This window comes from Eubalaena glacialis, chromosome 6, assembly GCF_028564815.1.
Source record: "Eubalaena glacialis isolate mEubGla1 chromosome 6, mEubGla1.1.hap2.+ XY, whole genome shotgun sequence".
Taxonomy (NCBI): domain Eukaryota; kingdom Metazoa; phylum Chordata; class Mammalia; order Artiodactyla; family Balaenidae; genus Eubalaena; species Eubalaena glacialis.
The window spans coordinates 3,061,912-3,087,777 of NC_083721.1; the positions used below are offsets into that span (position 1 = coordinate 3,061,912).

Here is a 25,866-nt window from a genome sequence, read left to right on the forward strand (position 1 = left end):
GAAGCGCTAGGCGGCGCATGTGGGTGGCTGCACTGCGGGCGGGTACATGGCGGGTTCTGCAGGGCTGTCGCTGTGCGGGCATGCGCTGGTGGTGCGGGGCGGCAGCCGGTTGCTGGCTACCTCCACTTCGAGCAGGTGAGGGGTCTGGGCCTGGAGCAGGAGCCAAGGCTGCGGTCGCGCGTCGGGGCCTTGAGACCCCGGCTCTCCCGCACAGCCGGGGTTGCACCCGCCTTGGGGTGACCCCGGGGAGCCCCACTGCTACCTGTGAGCTCTCCGTTGCCACTTGGGCCCGGCCGCGTGCCTGCGCCGCGGAATGTCCGCTCTCCGCGCCTTTCTCCCAAGACCCGCCCAGGGGTCCCCTAGCCGCCTGCCCAGGGCCCCGCGCCCTCCGCGGTGGGTCTGCGGCGCTCTTTGAGGGTTCGGCGCGGGACACTTCCGGGCTCTGCGGGGTCCGGGGGACGCTGGTCAGACCCTCTCTGGAGAGAGGGGTGGAAAGCAGCCCTTGCTTTCCCTTCGGGAGAGGGCTTTACTCCCGGGGACCAAGTTCGGCGCACTCCCTCTCTCCCCTCCCTCTTCCTGCGTAGGTGCCTGTTTTCTCCTCCCAGCCCACATCCCTCGACCCCGCCCTACTTGCCCTTTGGGGATGGAGGGTTTTATCTGACACCTCCTCGCTCGGGGGTACTCCAGAGCCACTGCGCGCACCTCCCTAGTGGCCCATTACAAGGTCCTGCTTTTGCGTTCCCTAATTTCACGCCCCTTCCTTATCGTTCCCGGGAGTTTTAAATCAGTAAATGTTTGTTGATCGAATAGTCTTGACCCAGGAGCCTCTTGGATATTAGTAGTGGTCAGTTTCGGCCCCTGTTTTCTTTCCCAGGGTAGTTTTGATTCTTCCATACTTGAAACAATGTGTCTGTCAAATGTAAAGGTACTCTCTGTGTTCTTTGTTCAGTGTTTGGTTTCAGAGATCCAATAAGATGTTAAGTTTAGATTTCACAGATTTATTCACAAACCTGTTGTCTGTCCCAGGTTATTTTGTTTTAGAGCCTCGGAGTATCTAACACATGCCACAGTGAGAGATGGCTAAATTAGACTCCATCTGGTTGCTTCATTCCATACCTTTTGAGGAAATCTAGTGGCTGGCTGGCACAGTTTCTGGCTTGGAGGACTGTTTCTCTTCCTGCACTGCAGTGTTCCACGTGAAAAGAGTTTGGCTGCAGTCACTTTAAAGGCTATAAATTTGCACGATGTCTTCTCTGTGCCAGGCACTGGAGGGGGAGCTCAGGGTCTGATAGGGAAGGTGGGTGGCTTCTATACTGGAAATGCTTGGCAGCCATGGGAGCTTTTCTGGGGCAGATGAGACATTTTTCTAAACAAGTTATGGCGGTTTTAAACTTGGGTGCAAAAGACCCTCTGAAAACTCAGTAACATCAGAATATAACTTCTTCTTACATAGCCATCTTGCACTGATGTTCTGCTTATCAAAGAACGGTATATTACTTCCTGTTGAGTTTTTGTCCTCACTTATTTCACTTAACTGACTTTTATGGACAGACCATGTCAGTTATGTATGGCAAATATAAATAGGTTAAGCAAATAAAGCTCTTTAACTGTTCCCTGAAATATCTTTTTTATTTATTTATTTATTTTTGGGTGTGTTGGGTCTTCGTTTCTGTGCGAGGGCTTTCTCTAGTTGCGGCAAGCGGGGGCCACTCTTCATCGCGGTGCGCGGGCCTCTCACTATCGCGGCCTCTCTTGTTACGGAGCACAGGCTCCAGACGCGCAGGCTCAGTAGTTGTGGCTCACGGGCCCAGCTGTTCCGCGGCATGTGGGATCTTCCCAGACCAGGGCTCGAACCCGTGTCCCCTGCATTGGCAGGCAGATTCTCAACCACTGCGCCACCAGGGAAGCCCCTCCCTGAAATATCTTATGGAGACAGTTTCTTGTGGATAAGACCCTTAGTGAGTATGCAAATATTTTTTTGATCCAGGTTTAAAAAAAAAAAAAGAAATGAGCATTATAATTAACGAAGTGCTTCCTTTAAAATGTTTTTGTTATTTTTTTCTTTAGTGATGATGACAGCCTCTTCATATATGATTGCAGTGCTGCAGAAAAGGAGACACAAGAGCAGAAAGGGTGAGATGGTAGTGGCACCTCTTCAGGGCTGATGCATGGTTTGCATAATGGGACCGTTTAGTCTGAGGTGTAAGCTGTTGTCTTATTTGCTGAATTCTTCATTTCTGTGACCCGGCTGTGTGGATAAACCAGGTGCCACCTCAGGAGATAAATGTGGAACTACCTTTCAAATTCGGCATTAAGAATATTAGCACCTTTTAAAATACTTTAAATTCGTTTTTGTCAGTAATTAGCTATTTTATTGGCACTTTGAAATAACAGGGCAATTTTAAATGCATTGAAAGCATGTATATGAAATTAACTTTAGCAACTGAAAGATAAAAGTAGAGTATGGTTTTTAAAAAAATTTTTATTGGGGTATAGTTGATTTACAATGTTGTGTTAGTTTCAGGTGTACAGCAAAGTGAATCAGCTATACATCTATATATACATCCACTCTTTTTTAGGTTCTTTTCTCATATAGGTCATTACAGAGTATTGAGTAGAGTTCCCTGTGCTATACAGTAGGTCCTTATTAGTTATCTGTTTTATATATAGTAGTGTGTATATGTCAATCCCAATCTCCCAATTTATCCCTCTCCACCTTTCCCCCCTGGTAACCATAGGTTTGTTTTCAGAGTATGGTCATTCTGTATGGTGGTTTTCTTTAGAAGAATCGGGCTTGGGGCCCACTTTATTTTCCTTAATATGATTTGATCCCTGCCTCTAGTTGTAGATCAGTTCATGTCCTTGAGGGAGTGGGCCTCTGAGGGTCTTTGCAGCTCAGCCCTTGGGATTCTGGTGTGTATGCCGAGAGACTTTTCTGTTTAATTAGCTTTACTCCTTAAACATTAGAGTGGTCTTTAACCTCCCCATGTCCCCTTAATATGTTTTATATTCTGGCTACGTGAACCTCATCACATTTTCTGCGTCCGATCGCGTTATAAACGCACAGGGCTGGCCTGGAGGGCGCAGTCTCACTTGCTGAGGTAAGGCCTGACCTGTCCCCTCTCTTTCTCAGGGAGGACGGACAGCCCATGGATAAGGGGAGTGACACGATTCTGGCGTCCACCTTCTCCAAGTCTGGCAGCTATTTTGCTTTAACTGATGACAGTAAGCGTCTGATTCTTTTCCGTACAAAACCATGGCAATGTCTGAGTGTCAGGTATGAAATGCTAACATTGAATCATTACGATGTTGAACGCACGGCTTACACTTGCATGCCAATAACAATAGTGACAGTAGCGATAGTGTAAGAAGCTAACACAGAGCACCAGTTCTGTGCCAGGAGCTGTTTCGAGTGCTGTACTTGTGTTAACTGATTTAATTCTCATAACAGGCCCGTGAGTGGGGCGGGGCGGTGTTCTCACCCACACCGCTGCTCAGGAAACTTTGAAGCAGTTCCAGTTACTCAGCTCAGCTGGGCCCTGTCCTGGTCACTGGCTACAGAGTCTGTGCCCCTGGCCACTGTGCCATCGTGCTTTCCAAACAGTGTTCCGCCAGTCTTGTGGCAGAAATAGAGAACGCCAGCATGCCCCCTGAGAGTGTGTCGGGGGCTTCGTGTAAGTTAAGGCACCTGGGCCACGGTTTTAACTTGGTGAGTTTTTAAGTTGGTGTACTTACCTGAGTATCTCAAGGGCTGGGGGCTCGGCATTGATGGGAGATGATGTCAGTAACTCAGCAAGAACATAGCTGTCACTGGGCCTAGGTGTTTCTTCTTACCCAGCCAAGTCCTGTGCATGCTCTTCCGACTTTTTATTCTTCTCCTGCCTCTCTCTCCATCATTTCCTCAAAGGGAGGGGGCACTGCGGTTTTCTGAGCGCTCGCTTCCGGAGAGCTTCCTCGTCTTTGGAGAGGAGGTGGGTGATGCTGACAGTTGGCTGGGGGCAGATGTAAATGTCCTTTGGCTTTGATACTCTCTTAACTTGCACCTTCTCTGTTTCCTTAGGAGGGTGCAGGCTGGCTTTATTTTGATTGTTCTTTGACACTGATGGAAACACCCACCTGGAGCAGAGCCGGCCCTTCCCCTCCTCCTCGCCTCCCTGCGGCTGCAGGGTTTAACTGCCCTTTCATAATCAGAGATAAACGTGTGCGGTTATAACGTTCTAACTACTGAAGGGCCAAGGTCAAGGAATTTCCTGTTGTAGCCGACTCACACCTGTATTGGGACAGCTACACTTCTAAGATTTTTATCTCATCTAATTTGCTAAGAGAAGGATAAAAAGCCAGATTCCAGGTGGCATCAAAGGCAAGGAGTACCCACTCTGCCCTCGATTCCAGTCAGGTTAAAAATAAAGTCCAGTAACATTACTTTGTTTTACCTTATGCATGTTTTTGTGTATTAGATGGGCAATAGATGCTCATGTTTTAAAAGCTTAAAACAGAAAATTAAAAGCATGTACAGGGAATCTCCCTGCACCCGTGCCCTCCAGCTATCGCCCACAGTCAATTACAGTTTCCAGCCCCAAAATGACTTTTAAATGTGTGTTGCCGTATAGCCACAGGATAATTGATGATGAACTGCTCCTTCCTGCCGATGTGAATTCACATCACCCTTAACCGGAGAGGCCTGTGAGGCAGCATCCTCCTGCCAACATAGCCGAAACATTAGCGGGTCACTTAGAGCACAGACGATGTCATGTATTTTCGGGGTTCAGGGTTGAACATCGCTGGGAACGTTGGGGTTTCTGACCCTGAGCTCCACCACAGGGATCCTTGCAGGTAGCCTTGGTTTTGCTTCCACAGCCTGTAGGGAGCGGGGAGGGCAGACCCGCGACAGTGATGGCAGGTGATGGTAGCTGATGAGGCAGCCAGGGCTGCCGTAACGAACACCACAGCTTAAACAACAGGTATTTAGTCCTCACAGTTCTGGGGGCTGAGGTCCAAGATCAAGGCGTCAGCAGGATTGGCTTCTCCTGGGCGTGGCCTGTAGGTGGCCACCCTCTTGCTGTCCCTTCACACGGTCATCCCTCTGTGTGCTGTTTTCCTCTTGTAAGGATGCCCATCACGCTGGATTGGGGTCCACCTGAGCAGCCACATTGCACCTGAATCACCTCTCTAAAGGCTGTCTTTCCAAATACAGCCACATTCTGAGGTCTGGGGGGGGTTTTAGATTCCAACATGAATCTGGGGGGGGACACAGTTGAGCCCGTAACAGTAGTTAATCTCCTTTCTTGACCCTGACTCCTGACTTTTTTTTTTTTTTAAAGTATTTATTTATTTATTTATGGCTGTGTTGGGTCTTCGTTTCTGTGCGAGGGCTTTCTCTAGTTGTGGCAAGCGGGGACCACTCTTCATCGCGGTGCGCGGGCCTCTCACTATCGCGGCCTCTCTTGTTGCGGAGCACAGGCTCCAGACACGCAGGCTCAGTAATTGTGGCTCACGGGCCCAGCTGCTCCGTGGCACGTGGGATCTTCCCAGACCAGAGCTCGAACCCGTGTCCCCTGCATTGGCAGGCAGATTCTCAACCACTGTGCCACCAGGGAAGCCCCTGACTGCTGACTTTTGTCTGTGGAGTCTCCATACCTTACACCAGATTCTCAAAGGGGGCTTTGCCCCAAAAGATGAAAATCAAACGATCTAAAGGAATCTGGCAGTAATTCTTTTGCTGAAGTAAAGGCTGTCTGGCCGTGCTGCTGGTACGCCCACCGGTGTACCTTGAGGACATGCAGACTGATTCTCCCTGCAGCGTGATGTTTCAGAGCTCTGATCGCCCTCCAAGGACATCCGTAAATCTGCGTCTGACCCCCAGGTTGACGAGGGGACCTGGGCAATGATCAGAGGACCCAGGGGATCCGGCCTGGGTCAGAGGAGACTCGGGGTCTTCAGGACTGAAGGGCGTGTTGGAGGTACACCCGATGGAGCCGATGGCAGAGACATCTGTGCTGGTCAGTACTTTGTGAAGAGCAGCAACTGTGTGCGGTCCCGTCGTTTTCTTGACCTCCCTCTTCATGGACATGTCTTACCTGCATTTCACTTGTTCTGCTCTTCCAAAAAGTGCTTCAGTGAATTATCATATACAGACGTAATTTTTCTCATTTATCTGTAAAAGTTGCCAAAACTGAATTGCCAAGTCTGAAGATGTGTATTTGTAAATTATGTCGCTTATCACAAATGGCCTTCCCAAGGGCTTTTCCCTTTACCCCCCCGAGTGCAGGAGCAGCGCCTCACACCCCAGCACTGAGTAGCGTCTAACCTTGGACTTGGGGCTGTGTGAGAAGAAAAGTGGGACCTTGCGTGCTCGCCTTGTTAGGAGTGAGGAGAGCAGCCTCACCCTGAAGAACTGCTTGTATCTTGTGAGCTGTCTTCTCACGCCCTGTGCTTTCCCGCGGGGTGGTTGTTCCTTTTCCCTTTGAGTCTCTGTTGGGGAACGTGGGTTTTTCCCATTTGTGTTAAACGAGTCCGTCCACTGCGGCTGCCCTGTCACCCGGCCGTCCATATAGCGTCGCGTGCTGAGCGAGACACTTCGGGTGAGCCTCGGCCGACAGGCTCCCCCAGGCCGCCGTCCAGAGCTGCCACGGGCGTGCTTGTGTGCAGACCTGCCCCTGTGGGGTCTGCGGGAGGGCAGCTGAGGGCAGGTTCGCAGGTGTCCTGTCTGGTCCCTGGAGCAGTGTGCTTTCCTACCACAGCAATTTTTTCCATTCTCCCCCTTGAATTTTTTTGGTTCATGTAAAAACTTGGGAACCTCAGAGAAGGCCAAAGTGGGAACAAAAACAAATCACCCTGAATCTCATCATCCAGAGATCCCTAGCAAGAGACACCGCGCGGCCCTCCAACTCGGCATTTGCCTCCCTGGCACCTGCCTTTCGCCTGCGACAGTTTCCTCGCGGGATCTGTTTCTGCCCCTGGAGACCTGTTTTGTCCTCCTCGAGATCACCTCCTCCCAGGCCGTGAGGCCACGGGCCTGACCTCTCTTTGGATGAGGGTGATTCTTCACCGAGGGGGTGTGCCCACTGTTAGGGCTCTTGACCCCTGGGTCCCTCGCAGGCCCACTGACCACTTCTGTGACGCGTGGGTGTGGGCGCAGGGCCTGCTGGTGGTGGGGAGAGTTGGCAGCCAGCTTGCTCTCGCTCTGTAGGTGGCAGCTCTGGACTTGCTGGAAGGCAGACACGCGGGTGAACTGCCACTTCTGTATGCGTTCCGCGGGCGGGTAGGGATTTCACTCTGGACGTGGGCATGGGGGTGTCCACGCAGCCTGCCGCACTCCTGGGTCCTGGTTCCGGAGCTCCTGCCCTTCTGCCGGGGTGGCACGGCAAGCGCCCAGGGCTCTGTGGGGCTCTGGCTGTTCTAGAAGGGTCCTGCCTCGTGCAGGGTCTGAGGAGGGAGCAGGGGGTCTGCGTGGCGTCGGGCTTCTTAATGCGAGAGTTTAGGTGAGGCCTCCTCGGGTGCGGGGCAGGGCGGGTGTTCAGACGCCTGGTCCCCGTGACCGTGCCTGGGTCCCTCCACCCTGAGGCCTGTGGGTGTGCACTGAAGGGAAGGTGCCGTGTTGTTTTGTCTCTGGAAGGTCGTGTGTCGGGGCTTCTTTCCACGTGAGACCCAATAACACTCGGGGCCATAGACCTTAGCGGTCTTGGTGCTGGGCGTTTTCCCTTTAGTTGTATGTTCTCTTGGCTTTTAAGTTGATATCCACAGAATAACTTTGTGTAGGAAATGCTTGCATTAGGTGGTGTGGAAGGCACGATGTGATTGGATGAAGTTAAGGAACCAAATTACAACTCCAGGGCCTCCCTCGTGTTACAGCCTTCGGATAATGGGCCCAAGGGGCTGGGCCGGGGCGAGCTCGGGGCAGGGGTCGTGTGTCTCCCGTTGCCTTTTCCTGTGCGTTTACCCTGAGCTCAGCGCCTTCCCTCTCTGATTACGCTTTTGCAGGAGCGGGGTGAGTTGAAGTCGCCGGGGCGACGATATGCAGTGGGCGGTCCCCCCCATGCTGGTCTAGTGGACGTCACCCTGGAGGGGGTGCGGCAGCTCTTCACCTTTGGGGCACAGACCCCTTTGGGATCCGATGGGCCCCCTCAGAACAGCACCCACCCTCGGTACATCTGACGTCCAGTTCATCCACATTTGACCGGCCGGGGCCCCGAGCGGCTGTGGGACCTGCTCACGGCTCAGAGCTCGCTCTAGCGGCCCCTTCCTCTGCCCCTGGCACGGAGGAGGGGGCCACACCCACCCTGGGGGGGCCTGAGGAGATGGGCCTGGGCCTTGCACCCAGTGACTCCGCGGAGCAAGGGAAAGCGCGGAGGCCCCAGACCCTGCGGAGGCCGAAGGTTGGTGCCCGCGGGGCTCGTTCTGCTGGGGCGGCATGGCCAGCCGCCGACGGTCCTGTCCGATGGCCTGCCGCCACCTGTGTCCTGATGCCCACGGGTCCCAACTCCTACACCTGTACTGCACAGCTGAGCCGCATCCTGGAATCGTTGCCAGGACCGGTTTAGCCTGAGAAGCTGGAAGCCCCCAGCTGGCAGAGGACAAAGGGGCGAGATGCGGAGTGGGAAGGGGGGGCTGCAGTGGGGAGGGGGCCGGCTCTGGAGGGCTCACTTCCTCCTGGGGTGGGCGAGCTCATTGGGATGCAAGCCTGTTGCTTCCCGAGGACTGTCCTAGGCCAGTGCGCCCTAGGAGGTGGTGCCTCTCCCTCCGCCCCACAGGCCGTGGCTGCGGGTCATGCCCCCCCCTGCCCCCCAGGCTGTGGCCGCGGGTCATGCCCCCCCCTCCGCCCCCCAGGCCGTGGCCGCGCTCCGCGCAGGTGCTCAGCCGGCCCACTAGGCTGTGTGGCTGTGGTGCTGGTGCCGTGCAGGCCATTTGTTTAAACGATGGGCGCACTGCGTGTTCTCATCAATCTCGCCCTGGGGTCTGACTCCCTTTCCTTGTTGTTGTTTCCCCACGTTCATGGCATCCTTGCCGGGTGGCACCGGACCGAGGAGTGGGGGCTGTCCAGCAGCTGCCGAGCCCCGTGGCGGCGCCTGGAACCCAGCAGGGCCTCGCGCTCGCTTCTCTGTCCTCTCGTCCCTCCCTACCTCCCGACAGGCGGGCAGGGCTCTGATGGGCCTTGCGTGGGGGGCGTAATGTTCAGTTTCCGTTTCAGGCGGAAGTCTGGAGTCCCGGCTGCTGTGAGCTGGGTGTCGTCTGCACGGACGTTAGCTCTTTACGGGGACAGTGGGTGCCCTTCCAGCCCTCGGGTGACGGCAAAGCTGAGACCGGCCCTTCTGTGAAGAGGCCACGCGTGTAGATAAACGGAAGGCGTTTGTGTGTAAAGCAGCGTTACGGCTTGTCTCTAACGTAGAATGAAAAATACGGGTACCTTGTCGTGGAGAGCCTATTTTGCTACCTGGAAGACGTCCCAGTAGAAACAAAATGAAAAATGGCGACAGGAGGGAACGGCATGACCCCGACCTGGGGCGAGCAGGCTGGCGATGGGGCCTGTGTCACCACAGCTTGAGGTTTCGCTCCTCGTGGCTGACGTCGTTACTGAGCCAGCTCGCAGACGTGCCAGCTCTTGTGGCTCCGGATCAAGGATTTGGATTTGTGATGTGCCCCCAGCGGAGGGGGCCGGCCCTCCCGTGTGCGCACGAGCAGCGCGCACAGGGTCCTGGCCAGGCGGCAGAGCCGGCAGTGGGTGGGCGGCGCGGAGGGTGGGGTGCTGGATGGGAAGCCACAGGGGCAGGAGGGCCCTCCGCAGCTGTGGTCGCGGCCCAGAGCGTGTTGGCCTTTAGGAAGCTGGCTGCTGTCGTCCCCCCGACGCACAGGGAGGCCAGGGAGCCCCGCCCCCAGCACTCTATCACGACAGCCTTCAAATACACTGTCAAGCTGAGCGGGTCTCACGTTGGACACGTAGATACCCACCACCCAGATTCTGCCATTAGCACATTTTTAAAAGAAAAAATATCGCGAAAGTAGATTTGTCTGAGGCATTGGCTCTGTTTCCATCCTTTATGTTTTTGGCACCGTCTTCGGTAACTGCCACGTGGCAGGAGCCTTGCAGGTCAGCGGGCGGCCCTGGCGCCGACCGTATAGGCCGACCGTGGGCGTCTCTGGCCTTGTAGGTCTGTGGTGAGGAGGTGCACAGCCCTGACCTTCACGGCCTCTGAGGAGAAGGTTCTGGTAGCAGACAAGTCTGGGGACGTTTATTCTTTTTCGGTGCTGGAGCCGCACGGGAGCGGCAAGCTTGAACTGGGACACCTGTCGATGCTGCTGGATGTGGTATGTGGGCGACGTGCTTCATTGGCTACAGTCTGGCTCGGGACGAGGAGGGGGCGGCCTGTGTGCCAGGGGGGCGGGTTTGGGCTCCGCTGTGAGCAGGGCCCCAATTTCAGAGGTGAAGCTGGCAGCAGGCTGAAGGAGGACGGTCAAGTTAGGGGCAGCTGGGTGGTCTAGATGTGGGGGAGGCCCAGGTCGGGGAGACGAGGGGGAGGGGTGTGGAAAGAGCAGGCGTCCTCCGAGCCCCCGAGCCACGAGCTGCCCCCACAGAGGCCCCGAGAGGCCCACAAGGGCCGGGCTGCGGCCAGGGGCGGCGGGCGGGGTGGGACCCTGCAGGGGCACACAGGAACCGGGGGTGTCATGAAGGACAGATCACCAGGACTCAGTGGCGGGCTGGACATGGGGACACGTGAAAGGAAGGAGAGGAAGGTGACCAGGTGCTGGAGACAGGAGTGGGCATGGCCGGGCTGGGGCGGGAGCAGGAGGTGTGGGGCAGCTGTGGCCCTCGGGGGACACCTGAGCTGAGGCCTGGGGTGGCGGGGGGAGCCGGCCGTGCTGACCAGCCCCTTCTAACCCTCGTGCACAGGCCGTGAGTCCCGACGACCGCTATGTCCTCACCGCCGACCGGGACGAGAAAATCCGAGTGAGCTGGGCTGCGGCTCCGCACAACATTGAGTCCTTCTGCCTTGGGCACAGCGAGTGAGTGTCCCCCGTCCCCGCACCGTGTCCCCTGTCCCCGTCCCCCCACCGAGTGAGTGTCCCCGCCCGCCTCCCCCCACCGAGTGAGTGTCCCCGTCCCGCCACCGAGTGAGTGTCCCTGTCCCCGTCCCCCCACCGAGTGAGTGTCCCCGTCCCCGTCCCCCCGAGTGAGTGTCGCCCGCCCCCGTCCCCCCACCGAGTGAGTGTCCCCGTCCCCCCACCGAGTGAGTGTCCCCGCCCCCGTCCCCCCACCGAGTGAGTGTCCCCCGTCCCCCACCTAGTGAGTGTCCCCTGTCCCTGCACCGTGTCCCCTGTCCCCACACCGTGTCCCCTGTCCCCGTCACCCCAACTAGTGAGTGTCCCCCGTCCCCGCACCGTGTCCCCTGTCCCCGTCGCCCCAACTAGTGAGTGTCCCCCGTCCCCATCCCTGCACCGAGTGAGTGTCCCCCGTCCCCCCACCTAGTGAGTGTCCCCTGTCCCTGCACCGTGTCCTCTGTCCCTGTCCCCCCACCGAGTGTCCCCGTCCCCGTCCCCCCACCGAGTGAGTGTCCCCGCCCCCGTCCCCCCACCGAGTGAGTGTCCCCCGTCCCCCACCTAGTGAGTGTCCCCTGTCCCTGCACCGTGTCCCCTGTCCCCACACCGTGTCCCCTGTCCCCGTCACCCCAACTAGTGAGTGTCCCCCGTCCCCGCACCGTGTCCCCTGTCCCCGTCGCCCCAACTAGTGAGTGTCCCCCGTCCCCATCCCTGCACCGAGTGAGTGTCCCCCGTCCCCCCACCTAGTGAGTGTCCCCTGTCCCTGCACCGTGTCCTCTGTCCCTGTCCCCCCACCGAGTGTCCCCGTCCCCGTCCCCCCACCGAGTGAGTGTCCCCGCCCCCGTCCCCCCACCGAGTGTCCCCGTCCCCCCACCGAGTGAGTGTCCCCCGCCCCCGTCCCCCCACCGAGTGAGTGTCCCCTGCCCCCGTCCCCCCACCGAGTGTCCCCCGCCCCCATCCCCCCACCGAGTGAGTGTCCCCCGTCCCCCCACCGAGTGAGTGTCCCCCGCCCCCATCCCCCCACCGAGTGAGTGTCCCCCGCCCCTGTCCCCCCACCGAGTGAGTGTCCCCCGCCCCCGTCCCCCCACCGAGTGAGTGTCCCCCGCCCCCATCCCCCCACCGAGTGAGTGTCCCCCGTCCCCCCACCGAGTGAGTGTCCCCGTCCCCGTACCCAGTGAGTCCCTCACCCTCCACAGAGCGAGGCTCAGGTTTGAAATGCCGGCAGACCCTTCAGCTGGGGAAGCTGGTCGCGAAGCGAGAGGTGCCCCCTGGGAGGAGGGGACCAGCCTGGGTGGCCTGGCCTGCATCGATTTGCTTCCTCATGAGGCTCCGGTCTAGCTCACCCCCTGATCCCAGGGCTTCAGAACCTTCAGAACCTCCTTCCCTATTCAGAATCTATTTCCCAGAGGTTTTCTTGGTGGCACCGAGGTCTCAGTCCCCAGTTCGTGGTCACCGCAGGCCAGCGTAGATGCCCATCAGCGCCTGGCAGTAGTCAGCGGTCAGTGGGGTGTGTGTCGGGGGACGAGGAACGTGCTTCAGTAATTTAAGTCGTCCAGGCGGGTGGCGTTGCTCTGCGATCTGTCTTCTGGCAGGTGAGCGCTCGTTTAGTAAATGAGGTTTGACGTTATGTGAGGGTGGCGTTTCTGAAGAATGTCGCTCTCCTGAGGCAAAAGGCTGATTACAGTTTGCAGGAAGGAAAAGCACTTAGTTTAACTGGCTGAAGTGTTTTAAACTACGTTATTTGAGGCAGGGGAAGAATTGAAGGGATTTAATTGAATTCTGAGATTGCTCCTATTTCCTGGTTTTTGAATGGAATGTAAACGTTGACCTTAAAGGTCGATGGTTGCTGGGTTTGTACGTCATGATAGCGTTGTTTTAGCTTTTATTCAGTTGTCTAGTAATCCTGTGAGCAGGGTTCCTGTGACCTGCCAGCCCCCCGGCCCGTTGCCGTCTCTCGGGGGTCTTTGCTGCTCCCCACCCCACTGGGCACACTGCCTCGGGGCCTTTGCATCTGCCGTTTTCTCCACCGGGCGAGCTCTTGCCCATGCTGCTCAGCGCCCTCCTTCACTCAGCTTTCTGCCCGATGCCACCTGCCCTCTCAGGAAAAGCCCCCCCCCCCGGCCCCTCCCTGCTGGGCTTCTCAGCCTGTGCGGCCAGTTCAGAGCCATGAGCCACCAGGTCTCAAGTGAGATGTGCCAGTAGTTAGTGTAAAACACCTGATTCCAGAGACAGTGGGAAAAAACAATGTAAAAATAGCTCATTATTAATTTGTTATATTGATTGCAGGTTGAGATGATAACATTTTGGGTATATTGAGTTAAGTCAAAACATAGTATTAAAATTAGTCTCACCTGAGTCTATTTACCTTTTTATCGCGGTTATCAGCAAATGTAAAATGCCCTTCGTGGCTCACATCATGGCTGGGGCCATGTTTCTGTTGGACGGGCCGTTCTGAGCCTCCGCTGACACCCAGGGTCTCCTATGGCCTGTCTCCCCCCGAGTCCTAGACTTGGGGGGCGTCTTTGTCAGGTTTGCTCACTGCTGTCTGCAGCCCTCAGCACAGCGCCTGGCACGCAGTAGGTGCTCAGTGGATATTTCGGCGAATAAATGACCAGTCATTGCTCTTTAAGAGTCTTGGTGAAGGCCCTGGAAACTGTGGTTCCACTCCTTTCCTGTAGAGACATCGAGGTGGCTCGTACCCGCTGTCGTGGACGTGCCATTGCGGGGGACACCGGCTGCATTCATCCTGCAACGTGTACTTGTTCCTTTTTGAGGGCCTTCGGGGAAGGCTGTCCTGGGGAGGGAGGGTGGCTGCAGGCAGGATGGGGCCCAGGCTGGGGTGAAGCTCCAGGCGGCTGGGATGGGAACCGATGGAGGCGAGGGAGCCACGGGGGCCCCCCTCCCAGGGGTCCCCACCTCCCCAGGGGTCCCCAGGTGCCCGTGAGCTAGTGATCGCGTTAGAGATGCTGGTGCACGCCTGCAGCCCCGAGGCTGCTTTCTGGGGGGAGCTGGGTTGCTCGGGTGAGGCTCGATGGGTGTGACTCTGGCTGCGGTCAGTGGTGGGGCTCCCCTTCCACCCCGCCCTGTTCGCAGGTCACCCTGGCGTCACAGACCCCGTGCGTGCTTGGGCAGCTCCCGAGCAGGGCAGACCCGCTGGGGCCTTCCTGGCAGGCGCGGCCGGGGAGTGCATCTCGGCCCGAGTGACAGGGCGTGTTCCCTACGCAGTCACGCTACTCCTCTCGCCTTCTGTTGGGGTCAGGGTCCGAGGTGACATGGGCGGGGCAGAGTCACAGCAGCCCGGCTCACCCTCTGCTTCTCTCCACCTGTAGGTTTGTGAGTCGCATCTTCGTGGTGCCCGACCACCCCGAGCTGCTCTTGTCCTCCTCCGGGGTAAGTGCTCCGCTCCCCACGCGCGCCCCGCTCCCCTCGGTGGGGACGCAGCCTGGAGCCTCGCTTGGGGGAGGACCTGTCAGCCAGCAGCCTGTCTTGTTCGCAGTGTGGTTGGGAGGTCAGCACGTGCCTTTCCTGGGTGGCCGTCCACTAGGTGGTGCTTGTGGGCCGCAGGGTAGAGCTGGCCGGCTCGCTCCCTGCTCCAGGGCTGTGCGTGTGAGTGCGTGTGCAGGGACTCCGGTCTGAGGGGTCCTTACAGCACCATGACCTCGTTAAAACGGCTGGTAGACGGCCCTTTCCGAATCCCAGAGGGACCTGGTTCCCCCCCGTCGCTGCTGCTCTCAGCCCTTCTCCCTGACCCGCCCCTGTGTGAGTGCGTGGAGAGGGGCCAGGCACTTGGCCTTGGTGGAAGTTTGATCAGTAAGTACAGCAGCTCTGTCCCAGGAGCTGGAAGCCTGAACAGCTGAGTGATTAGTGGCACCTTTCTTTAAGGAATACTCTTTAGAAGGACCATCAAGCAGCACTTTTGCTGAAGTGCAGGTTTTGAGTTCCTAATTGGCTCTGATTCTTCTTTTCTTTTCAGAAGCTCTGCCCACAGCCCTTTATCTTTGTCTTTCCACCCTTTAGCTTTTTATGCAACTCAGGGGCCTGGGGCGGGCTGGGGGCCTCATGGACTCCTGACAGGCAGGCCTTCCAGGCGGTGGCCATGTCCCATTTCCTTCACCAAGTGTGGTTTCTCACAGGTTTTTGCTTTTCCGTTCTCTTGTCCTGTTCTTGAAAGTGACTTGTGTAAGTAAAGAGAAGAAAGTAAACGTGCTGGAGTTCCCAGAGATAGCCAGTTTCTGTGAATTCTGCTGTAAGCCTCTTTTACAATAAAAAAAAAATACTCAGCCACACAGAAAAGCGTAGTGACCACCTTTGATCTTCCCACTTAGCTTTGTCAAGTCCAGCGTTTTGCTTCTACTCCTTTTTACAGAAATGCAGTAGGGCTGGCGCTGGCCGTCCTGGGTGCCCCATCCCATTGCCGTCCTACCTCCTCACGGGCCACCCGGCCGGGGCGTGGTGTGCTGCGTGCCCTGCACGCTGTGAAGTGCAGATTGTATGTTTATTTAAAGAGTCAGATGCTGCTGTAAGGCTTAGAGTGGAAACTAGCACTCCACCCGCCATGGCCTCCAAGGCAGGCCCTGGGAGCCTTCAGCTGTTGTCCTCTTGATGGCCCGTGTTTCCAGACGACACGAGTCATCAAGAAACAAGCATGAGCAGTTTCTTCCTGTCAGCTGCTGCCGTCTGCATGGGAAGCAGCAGTTTCCTGCCTGCATCCCCCCCCTCTTCGCTGGTGGGCTCTTTGTCTCCCGAAGGTGCCCCCGACCTTGTTTGGGGCACACGTCATGGGGCGGCTTTCTGAAGGTGCAGGGAGGGTGGTTAGGAGCCTGCCTTTCGGGAGGTGCCCTTCGCCCGCCCCCAGCACTCGGTTTTCAGGCAGGTGTACGATGCTCAGTCAGATGTTTCCCTGCAGATTGTCAAGCCGTTGCTCCAGGCTTTTCTCTGGTTTTCAGTTTGCTTGGTTTTCTGCCCGCTTTTTCTTTTGAGAAGTCTGAGTCCTTTATGTGGGGTCTGATCGCCCTTCTCTCTGGCCGTTTTTTGGGGGCCTTCTCACCCCGTGCTCTGAAGAATGATGGAGCAGGGCGGGGGTGTCATGGGGGCCCTGAAATTAGCTGCACAGTCAGTGGCTCTTTCCATTCTGAGTCTTCAGGTCCACAGACCTGGGAGTTTTCTTAGGTTCCCTCCCTCTGGAGCCGTCCCCACCTCACTCTTCCTGGGGTTTGTGCAGTTGGATGTTTGACCCGCTGTCTGACTCCTGATTCTTTCCTTTCATATTTTTTCTCTCATGTTCCTGCTCCCTGTTCTGCTTTGGGGGAGATTTTCTCAACTTTATTTTCCAGCCTTCTGTGGGAATGTTAATTTCTGCCGTGATTTCTACTTTTCAAGGCTCTTTCTCGTCCTTGGAATGTTCTTTCTTCATAGCCCCCATTCTTGCATCCTAATGCAGACTTTGGATCTCCTTGAGGTGGTGTGACGTGTGTTTTTTTTTAGGGATTTTCCTATGTGTGTTTCCTTTCCTCCCTGTGTGTCGCCCGCCTTTCCAGCTGGAGGTTTTCCTCGATGTCTGGTGGTCCGTCTGTCCGCTTATGGCATTGGGGCTGGGTTTATGAGCCCGGGTGTCAGACTCGGGCACCCGGCTGCATCCTTGTGGGAGCCCTCCTGGGTCAGTCAGTCCTCCTTTTCTCATGGGGGTGGGGTTCGGTTTCCTGTCTTCACCCTTTGTGGGGAGGGGCCCCGTGTCTTTTCTCTACATGTGTCCCAGCATCCCCGAGACCAAGGCCTCTTGTTCGCATCGTCTGTCCCCAGCAGCTGGGTTCTGTCTGCATCTACCCGTGATTGTCTTTGTCCTGGAGGGCTCTGCTCTAAAACACCCCTTGTCGCCTGGGGGGACTAGGGGCGAGTGGGGACACCTGTAGACGTGCGTTCGTCTCCCTGTTTATCAGCCATAGTCACGGCAAGACATTCATACTCACATCCCAGCATCCGGAGATTCCTGCCTTAACCATTCGGGGGAAGTTAATTTTCCTCTTTCTCTCTTGGTCATTTAAATCACACAGAGGTTCTTCTCATTGGACTTCGTATTTGCTCCGCAGGTGGACGTGGCCTGTGCATGTCTGGTTTTAGTAAAGGGATCCCACTCACAGGAGGGGTTTTTCTGAGACGGATGCTGGCGTGGACCCTGCTCCGTTTCACTCACTGTCTGGTCTTTCTCCTTAGACGTGTGGTTCTATTTCCTGCCGTCCTAATGAATGTTGTAACAAACGTTTCTTAATATGACCCTCTCCTCTTTTTTATATTACCGAGGTAACGTTGGTTTATAATGTGTAAGTTTCACATGGACGACATTGCATTTTGACTTCTTCATACATTACAGTGTGCTCACCACCAAAAGTTTAGTCTCCGTGCATCACAATACAGTACAGTTGACCCCCTTCACTCATCTTGCCCTCCCCCCCTTCCCCTCTGGTAACCACTACTCTGTTCTTTGTATCTGCATGTTTGTTTTTGTTTCGTTTGTTTACTTTTTATATTCCACGTATGAGTGAAATCATATGGTATTTGTCTTTCTCCATCTGACTTATTTCACTGAGCCTAATACCCTCCAGGTCCATCCATGTTGCTGCAAATGGCGAGATTTCATTCTTTTTTATGGCTGAGTAATGTATTGTGTGTGTGTGTGTGTGTGTGTGTGTATCACATTCTTCTGTTGATGGGCACTTCGGTTGCTTCCAGATCTTGGCTATTGCAAATAATGTGGCAGTGAACAGAAGGGTGCGTATATCTTTTCAAATTAGTGTTTTTGTTTTCTTCTCAGGTGGAATTGCTGGATCATATGGTAGCTCTATTTTTAATTTTTTGAGGAACTTCCATACTGTTTTCCACAGTGGCTGCACCAGTTTACATTCCCACCAACAGTGCACAGGGGTTCCCTTTTCTCTACATCCTCGCCAACATTTGTCATTTGTAGTCTTTTTGGTGGTAGCCATTCTGGCAGATGTGAGGTGATATCTCATTGTGGTTTTGATTTGCATTTCCCTGATGATTAGTGATGTTGAGCACCTTTTCATGTGCGTGTTGGCCATCTGTTATGTCTTTAGAAAAATGTCTATTGATAGTCTCTGCCCCTTTTTTTTTTTTTTCCTCTGCCCATTTTTAAAGGTTTTTTGTTGTCGAGTTGTAGGAGTTCCTTATCTGTTTTGGTTTTTAACCACTTATATATGATTTGGAAATATCTTCTCCCATTTGGCTGATTGTCCTTTTGTTTTGTTGATCATTTCTCTTGCTGTGTAGAAGCTTTTTAGATTGAAATAGTTCCATTTGTTTATTTTTGCTTTTATTTCCTTTGCCTGAGGAGATATATTCAGAAAGGTATTGCTAACACCAGCATTAAAGAGCGTACTGCCTGTGTTTTCTTCTAGGAGTCTTATGGTTTCAGGTCTTACGTGTAAGTCTTTAATCCATTTTAAGTTCATTTTTGTGTTTGGTTTGAGATTGTGGTCCAGTTTTATTTTTTTGCATATGGCTGTTCAGTTTACCCCACACCATTTATTGAAGAGACTGTCCTTTCTCTGTTGTATGTTCTTTACTCCTTTGTTGTAAATTGTCCATATGTGCATGGGTTTATTTCTGGGCTCTCAATTCTGTTCCATTGATCTGTGTGTGTGTGTTGCTGCCAATACCATGCCATTTTGATTATTGTAGCTTTGCAGTATAGTTCGAAATCAGGGAGCGTGATACACTCTAGCTTTGTTATTCTTTCTCAAGATTGCTTTGGCTATTCAGGGTCTTTTGTGGTTTCATATAAATTTTAGGATTTTTTTGTCTTATGTTTGAAACATGTTGGGATTTTGATAGTGATTGGACTGAGTCTTCAATTGTTTTAGTTAATGATGTACATTTTAACAATGTTAATTCTTTTAATCCATGAGCAGGAATATCTTTCCATTTGTTTGTGTTTTCAGTTTCTTTCTACAATGTCTTAGACTTTTCTGAGTACAGGTCTTTCATCTCCTTGGTTAAATTTATTCCTAAATAAATTGTAAGTGGGGTTGCTTTCTTAATTTTCCTTTCTTTTAGTCTGTTGTTAGTGTGTAGAAGCACAACAGATTTTTCTACATTGATTGTGTACCCTGCAACTTTACTCATTTATTATTTCTAGTAGTCTTTTGGTGGAGTCTTTTCTATATATAAAATCACATCATCTGCAAACAGTAAGAGTTTTACTTCTTTTCCAATTTGGATTCCTTTTCTTTTTCTTGTCTGATTGCTGTGGCTAGGACTGCCATTACTGTGTTCAATAAAAGTGGCCAAAGTGGGCATCCTTGTCTTGTTCCTGATAAACCCTCCTTTTTTTGCATTTATGTTATTTTTGGAGCACACATCAAGGCCATGCCAGTTGACACTCTCATGGGTAAAAAACGGATGCCCTCTTTTCACCCATTCTTAAACAGTGATGTGGACAGTTGTCACATGCTCATTAACCCCATGTGTTTCTCCTTGTGCGAATGCATGCTCATTGATGGGTCCGTGTGTGTATGTGCGTGCATGCGTGTGTGTTCACTCCCAGCCCGAGCATAGCAGGTGTTGTCTTTGACCTCCGGCACGTGACAGGGTGTCTTGTGTCCTTGCCCATTTGGCTGTGTAGGGTCACCCATGTTTACGTATTGGTTTGTGCAACTCTTTGCACAGTTGTTACTAAGCAAAGAGCCTTTAGCTGGGAGAGAGGCGCAGTGGCCATCGCTGAGTTATTCCCACTACCCGGTGAAGCCTGGCTGCCTCATTGGGTGCTGACCCGTCCTTGGTGTGTGCAGGACCGCACCCTGAGGCTCTGGCAATACAGAAGCGGCCGCGAGTTGCATTGTTGTCACCTGCCCAGCCTGCAGGAGCCAACGGAGCCCTGGAGCGACAAGGTAACCTCATGTTTGTCTCTGGTTTATAGGGTGTCTCTCCAGTCATGGATCCTGTGGAAAAAATTTGTTTTCCGTTGGAAAAGTTTTTTTCCTGTCAATGCAAACTTCTTCCAGCTTGAGAGGAATCGTGTATTTCAAATTCTGAAGGCACCTAGTCATGTAAATGGGAAAAAATTTATATCTTACCATGTTTGCATTCAAACCACTAATTTACAGAAAGGCCTCTAATCCTGCTTGGAAATGGAAAAAATAGTGGTGCCTGGCGGGGAGCTGAGCATGCCCAGGGTTCCCTACCTCTGTCCATCGTGGGTCAACCTCATGTCCTCAGGATGGCGCATTGGCCAGTGCATCCCCAGGTCAGGTCACCTGGGCCTTCAGCTGTCAGGGGATCTGCAGGGGAGAAGGTGTGGGCTGCTTTTCAGGTGCTTGGGGTTCTTCGCTGTGATGCTCCCGGGCTGGTGCCCTGTTTGGCTGGGGTCCAGCTGGTCACACGTGGATGGTTCTGGCAGCTTCCAGAGGCCCAGCTGGGCCTGGTGGGGAGGGAGGGTCTGCTCACACATTTCCCGGGCCTGCAGAGCTGGCCTGGGGGCTGGGGTCATGATGACCAGGGTGGCAGCCCGTGGCACGGGGCTTTGCCGCGTGTCTAACGAGACCTGGGCCTGAACCGAAGGGCTCTCCTGCCTCGTCCTTGGCTTCTCGGTTCTCTCATCCACCCCGAGACCTCTCTGTAGCACGTGGGCAGGTAGGCCTGACGTGGGTCAGAGCCCCAGGACCCCAGGGCTGAGGCCACCCAGCCCAGTGGCTGCAGGGCCGTCTGGGTCAGTGGCCTCCAGCTGCTCTGCTGCCCCGTGCGCGCCTCTGCCTTGCGTTTCTGCAGCCACGGTGCCCGCGCTGGAGCTGCGGCGAAGAGAGGCCTGCTCGTTCCGCCTTCCTCCCGTCCGCGCCCTCCTCACCCCTGACGCCCCTGGACGGCAAGGAGAGAGCATAGAGGGAGGGGGTCCGCACGAGCAGCTCCCTGCAGGAGCCAGGGCAGCCCCCGAGAGCTGTGCGTGGAGCTGCCGTGTCCCCCCCGCCCCTGCTGGCGCCGACCCCAGGCTGCTTCCTCTGCCGGAACGTGTGGACGCTCACGTGCACGCCTTTCTTTCTTCCCCGTGTGCTCTGTCCTCCCTCCTTTTTGAGCAATTCCATTGGCCTTGGAGATGTGACACAGCTCCGGAGGGAGGGCCAGAGCCACGGAGCGGCCTCTGCCGTCTGCCCTGTGTGTTGGAATTCCCTGTGAACTGTGCCCTCACTGGTGTCCAGAGAGTCCTGCAGTGTCTTCTCTTTGCCTGTCATGGACCACACGTGGGGACCGTCCATCCTGCAGCGATGCTCGCAGTTTGAACAGAGCAGCCCGGCGTCGGGTCCTGACAGGCTGACATCTCTGAAGCCGCTGCTTTTCCTTTCAGAGGTTTGCTGCGTCCAGGATCACTTACTGGCGCCAGGAGGACTGCGTGGCGCTCTTGTGTGACGGGTAAGCCCACGCGGACCCGTGCGGGAGGGAGCGGCGGGCTGTGGCTCCTGGGTCGGGAGGTTTGGACGGCGACGTTGGCTTGGCATCTCCCCGCAGTGAACTTCACTTTACGAGCCCTGCTGCTGCGGGCCGGGTGGCTTCCTTTCTATGCGCTGCATCTTAATCCGCTAGGGTGAAGGTAGCAGTGGCCCCCGGCTGGTCTTTTGTGCAGATAGAATCCCAACGAAGGGTCGGCTGTGGTAGAATCCACCTCAGTCAGTCCCAGTTCGGCACGAGAGACCCGTCGGGGGCTGGCGGTGCTGACGAGGTGGGTGTGGGGAGCACGGGCCACTCAGCTGTTCCGTCCTGAGCCTTGTCTGCATGCCGGGGGGGTGTTTGGGGGCTTCCCACATTGTCACTTGTCCTGACAGCAGGTCTGGGGTGGGCGGCTGAGCTCGTGTTGGAAATGAGGACGCAGGGTCAGAGGGTAAAAAGCCTGCTGGGGAGGGCTGAGCGCGGCCCGGGGTTCCGTCCGCTGCTCGGCGGGCGGGGCGGCTGTCTCACCTGCACGGCTTCGTCTTTGCTGCCTAGTAAGCTGCCCCCGGACTTCGGGACTGGAGCATTCGTTAGCTCACGGTTCCCGGGGTTGGGGAAGCGGGAGTGGCTTGGCTGGGGGCTCTGGGCTCAGGGCGTCCCGAGGTTGCAGCTGAGGTGCTGGCGGGGCTGGCCCGGGGCTGAGCGCCCCCGTGGGCGCTGTCGTGATCGTCCCCTCTCTCCCTGGGAAGGCTGCCCGCGGTCTGCCTCTTCCAGCTGGATGCCCCCCGGCGGCAGCTGGTCTACCAGCAGCAGCTGACTTTCCAGCACAGAGTGTGGGACGCCGCCTTTGAGGAGGCCCAGGGGCTGTGGGTTCTGCAGGACTGCCGGGAGGCCCCCCTCGTGCTCTGCAGGCCTGTGGGCGGCCAGTGGCAGGTGAGATGGGCGGCCCCGCTGTTTCCGTTGATCACGCCCGTGCCAGCGGCTGTGTCCTCGGGGGGCAGCAGCCACAGGGCTTGCGGCGTGGGTACAGGGAGCTGGGTGCCTGGCCGGGTTCTTCAGTGTCATGGTGCCTGCACGGGTGTCTCGGGGGCGAATTGTTGTCATTGGTATGTCGCATGTCCTGTTAGAAGCCTGTGATTGTTCTGCTGACACGTCTTTTTAGGAGAAAAGCCCACAGTTGGTGAGCCCTGGGTGTGTATCCTTAACATTTGCAGCCTCAGCACGGCCTTGCGCTGGGGCAGTGGTCCCGCTGGACAGTGAGGGGGCCCCTCCTTGCAGGTGGCCTGGGTGAGCCTGTGCGTAAAGCAGGGATGTCACCTCCCGCCTGTCCTGTGTCTAGGTGCCATGGGGAGAAGCAGGTGACACCCGCAGAGCCCTTTGCAAACTTGCACGGCCTTGACGAGTGCTCAGAGCTGCCCGACAGCTCGCTCCGGTGTCTTTATGTGAAAGCCAGCAGTGAGCGATGCCGCCAGCTGGTGCCTGCCAGGTTCCAGACACCTTGGACGGAGTCCCGCGTGGCGAGCCGCGGTCGCTGCCGTGCCTGATGAACCGGGGAGAGCGGCCTTGCCGCCTCCTGTGAGCGCAGGGCTCACCACTGCCCACCGGCCTCTTTCCGATAAAGGTTTTCCGTTCGTCTTCTCAGTCTGTTCCCGCAACTGCTGCGTCGAAGAGGGTCTGTGCTCACCTTCGCGAGAACTGGGCCATGTTGGAAGGTAAGGACCCGCCCTGGCCTGCTTGGCAGGGTCATGTTCAGCCATGGGCGCGGGCGGAGGCAGGTTCCAGAGCGCGGAACGCAGCAGGGAGCCGTCCCTGTGGGTGAGGGTGCAGGGCCTGTGGTGGGTGCGGTGTGTGTCCGCGTCCGCGTCCGCGTCAGGACAGCAGAGCTGCTGTGAGACGGGGCCTGGTTGGCTGCAGGGCCACGGTGGGCCGCGCCCTTGGTTCCCTTAGAGGAGATTCAGGTGCCGAGAGCCCCTCCATTTGTATTGGCAGAAGGCAGGCTCTTGGGACGCAGCTTCTGGCTGTGTCTGGGGGATGCTTTTAACTCAGCCCTGGAACTCAGGTGCCTTCACTCAAATAAAGAAATCATTGCTCAGAAGACTTCTTGGGAAGACAAACCACCGTCCGGATGGAGGTCTGGGTCCTCCGAGCTCTGGGGACACAAACGCAGCTTCGGTGTGTATAGACGCTAGAGCGGCCCGCACGTCCCACTGTTTCTGTGGGTCCTGCGGGGTCTGCGTCCGGACCACTCGGTGGTTGGCGGATTTCAGGTCCCCGCTGGCTGTTGGCTGGAGGACACCCCAGTCCCCAGCGCAGAGGAGCAGGGGCACGGTGCCGACAGGACGCAGCCACAGCCTCTGCACCTGGCCTCCCGGGGACCCCCGGGCTTCGCGTGTCCTGTTAGAAGCGAGTCCTCGGTGCAGCCAGGCGTGGCCACCAGGAGGTGGGCATCCTTGCGGCCATGCCAGAGGAGGCGCCGCAGGTCCACGGAGAGCCGGGTGGTCAGTGTCGCAGGAGGGTCCCTGCGGCCCACCACGTCCCCTGCTGGAAGCAGAGCCCCTGCGCTCCTGTGGCACGCTGGCACCCATTCTTGTTCCGCACAGGCCCTGCTGGCACGGACGGTGGCTTCAGCAGCCTCTACAAGGCCACCTGCGACAACATGACCACCTACCTGAAGAAGAAGGAAGAGCGGCTGCAGCGGCAGCTGGAGAGGAAGCGACGCGGGGGACCACCGCACGGGTCCAGCGGGCAGACCAAGAGGATGAAGGCGGGGCGCGCACCACGGAGCTGCTCGTCCTAGCTCGGCTCGGGATGCCCCTCGGGGGTGCTCGCAGCCTCGGGTGGCGGGACGCTGTGCTCGCCCCTCCTGCCCGCAGCGCCCTGACGCAGGCAAAGGGGACCTCACTCCCGACTCGGGCTGGGGGGCGGCGAGGTCCATCCCGACTCCGCGGACACCTGGGGCCCTGCCGGCTAGCTGGACGGGACCCTGGGCTCTAGAACATTCTGTTGCTGAGCAGAGCCCTCTGGCTGGAGGGAGGCCATGCAGCGTGTTAGCCGCCATGCCTGAGCAGTAAGTGCCTCCGAGCCCCTTCCCTTCACACTGGAGGGCACGTCACCCTGCACTTGTGGCGCTGTCCTTTCCCGCTCGTCCACGCGGCTTCCTCTAGGGGAGCCTGGAAGCGGACGGACGTCTTTCCAGCAGCGCGGTGCACATCTGCGCTTTTCTCCAGTCCCCTCGCCCTTCTCGATGGTCCACTACGCTGTCCAGCAGGCGGCTGCGCGCCTCGGGGGCCGTAAACCTGAGCGGAGTTAAGTCCTCGGTTCCCTGGGCAGCGCTGGCTCCGGTGCTCAGGCCCCTCGGGGTGCGGAGAGCTCATCGCCGGGCTGGTGGAGACGGGCTTGTCCGCGACGCGTGAGGACAGAGAAGCCCGGCTGCACACTTACTCCGCAGGGAAGTGACGGGTGACGTTGTGTCTGTTTGATTTCGGGATGAACTCTGTGCACGTGCTGCAGGCAGGAGGGTCGGCTGAATTCTAATTACTGATCAATAAAGATGAGCTTTCTTGCAGCTTCTAGAAATTTTAGCAGCAACACGTGGAGCTAATCTCAAAATACACGCGCAGAAGCGTGTTTGATGAGTGTGCTGTTTCCGACGGAAACGTTTGCTTTTTGATTTGCAGGAAAACATTTCTCTGGTGTGGGGTTTCACAGGGTACTTGGACACAAACCATTTTGTGTATCGAAAGCTGGAAAGCTTCAGACTTTCCCTAAGTGCCTTATTTTACTTTAAACATCGATCTGAAAACAATGCTGTTTGTGAACCGCCCAGGGTAACTTCCCACAGGGGACATGAGGACCTCCCCAGACTGGGGGCTGTCTCGGGCAAAGGAGAGCAGAGGGGGTGTGCCTGGGATGGAATGGGGTCCCCAGGGCGGAGTGGGGTGCCCTGGCCATGGTCCTGGCGGGGGAGCCTGACCTCGTTAGCTCTGCATTGGGCACAGGAAGGGTTTTCGTCAGTAGTCGGCTCTGAATTCTTGGTTTTAGGAGCAATTTAGGTTTGTCCTTGTTGGTGTCTTGGTCTAAGATAGGGGTCAGCAAACGGGCTCGCGGGCCACATGCCGCCCGTTGACCAGTTTTCTGTGGTCTGTGAGCTAAGCGTAGTTTTTACATTTTTAAAGGGTTGAAAAAAGTCAAAAGCAAAATATTTCGAGATATGTGAGTGTCCATAAATAAAATTTTGCTGGGATACGCCCACGCCTGCTCGATTGGGGGTGTTCGGCGTGGGCTTTGGGGCTGCAGCAGAAGAGTGGGATGGTTGCCACGGAGACCACATGGCCTGCACAGTCTACAACCTTGATTATCTGGCCCTCTGCAGAGAGCCTTGTCAGTCCCTAATGCGATCTCTCT

General features: G+C 56.1%; 1 protein-coding gene across 5 annotated transcripts; it reads left to right on the top strand.

Annotated features, from left to right (window-relative positions):
* On the top strand, positions 1-25,866 carry WDR4 (WD repeat domain 4). Of its 5 annotated transcripts, XM_061193874.1 has the most exons (12): positions 91-135; positions 1,876-1,958; positions 2,068-2,133; positions 3,134-3,277; positions 10,146-10,302; positions 10,886-10,998; positions 14,361-14,421; positions 19,836-19,934; positions 21,383-21,447; positions 22,212-22,395; positions 23,105-23,174; positions 24,063-25,866. In XM_061193874.1, the coding sequence occupies exons 4-12, from the start codon at positions 3,150-3,152 to the stop codon at positions 24,257-24,259; spliced, it is 1,074 nt and encodes a 357-aa protein (XP_061049857.1). In that variant the 5' UTR covers positions 91-135; positions 1,876-1,958; positions 2,068-2,133; positions 3,134-3,149; the 3' UTR covers positions 24,260-25,866. The 5 variants fall into 5 exon arrangements, with proteins under 5 accessions (XP_061049856.1, XP_061049858.1, XP_061049860.1 ...); XM_061193873.1 differs by lacking the exon at positions 1,876-1,958 and having other exon boundaries at positions 1-135; XM_061193875.1 differs by lacking the exons at positions 91-135; positions 1,876-1,958 and adding an exon at positions 1-19.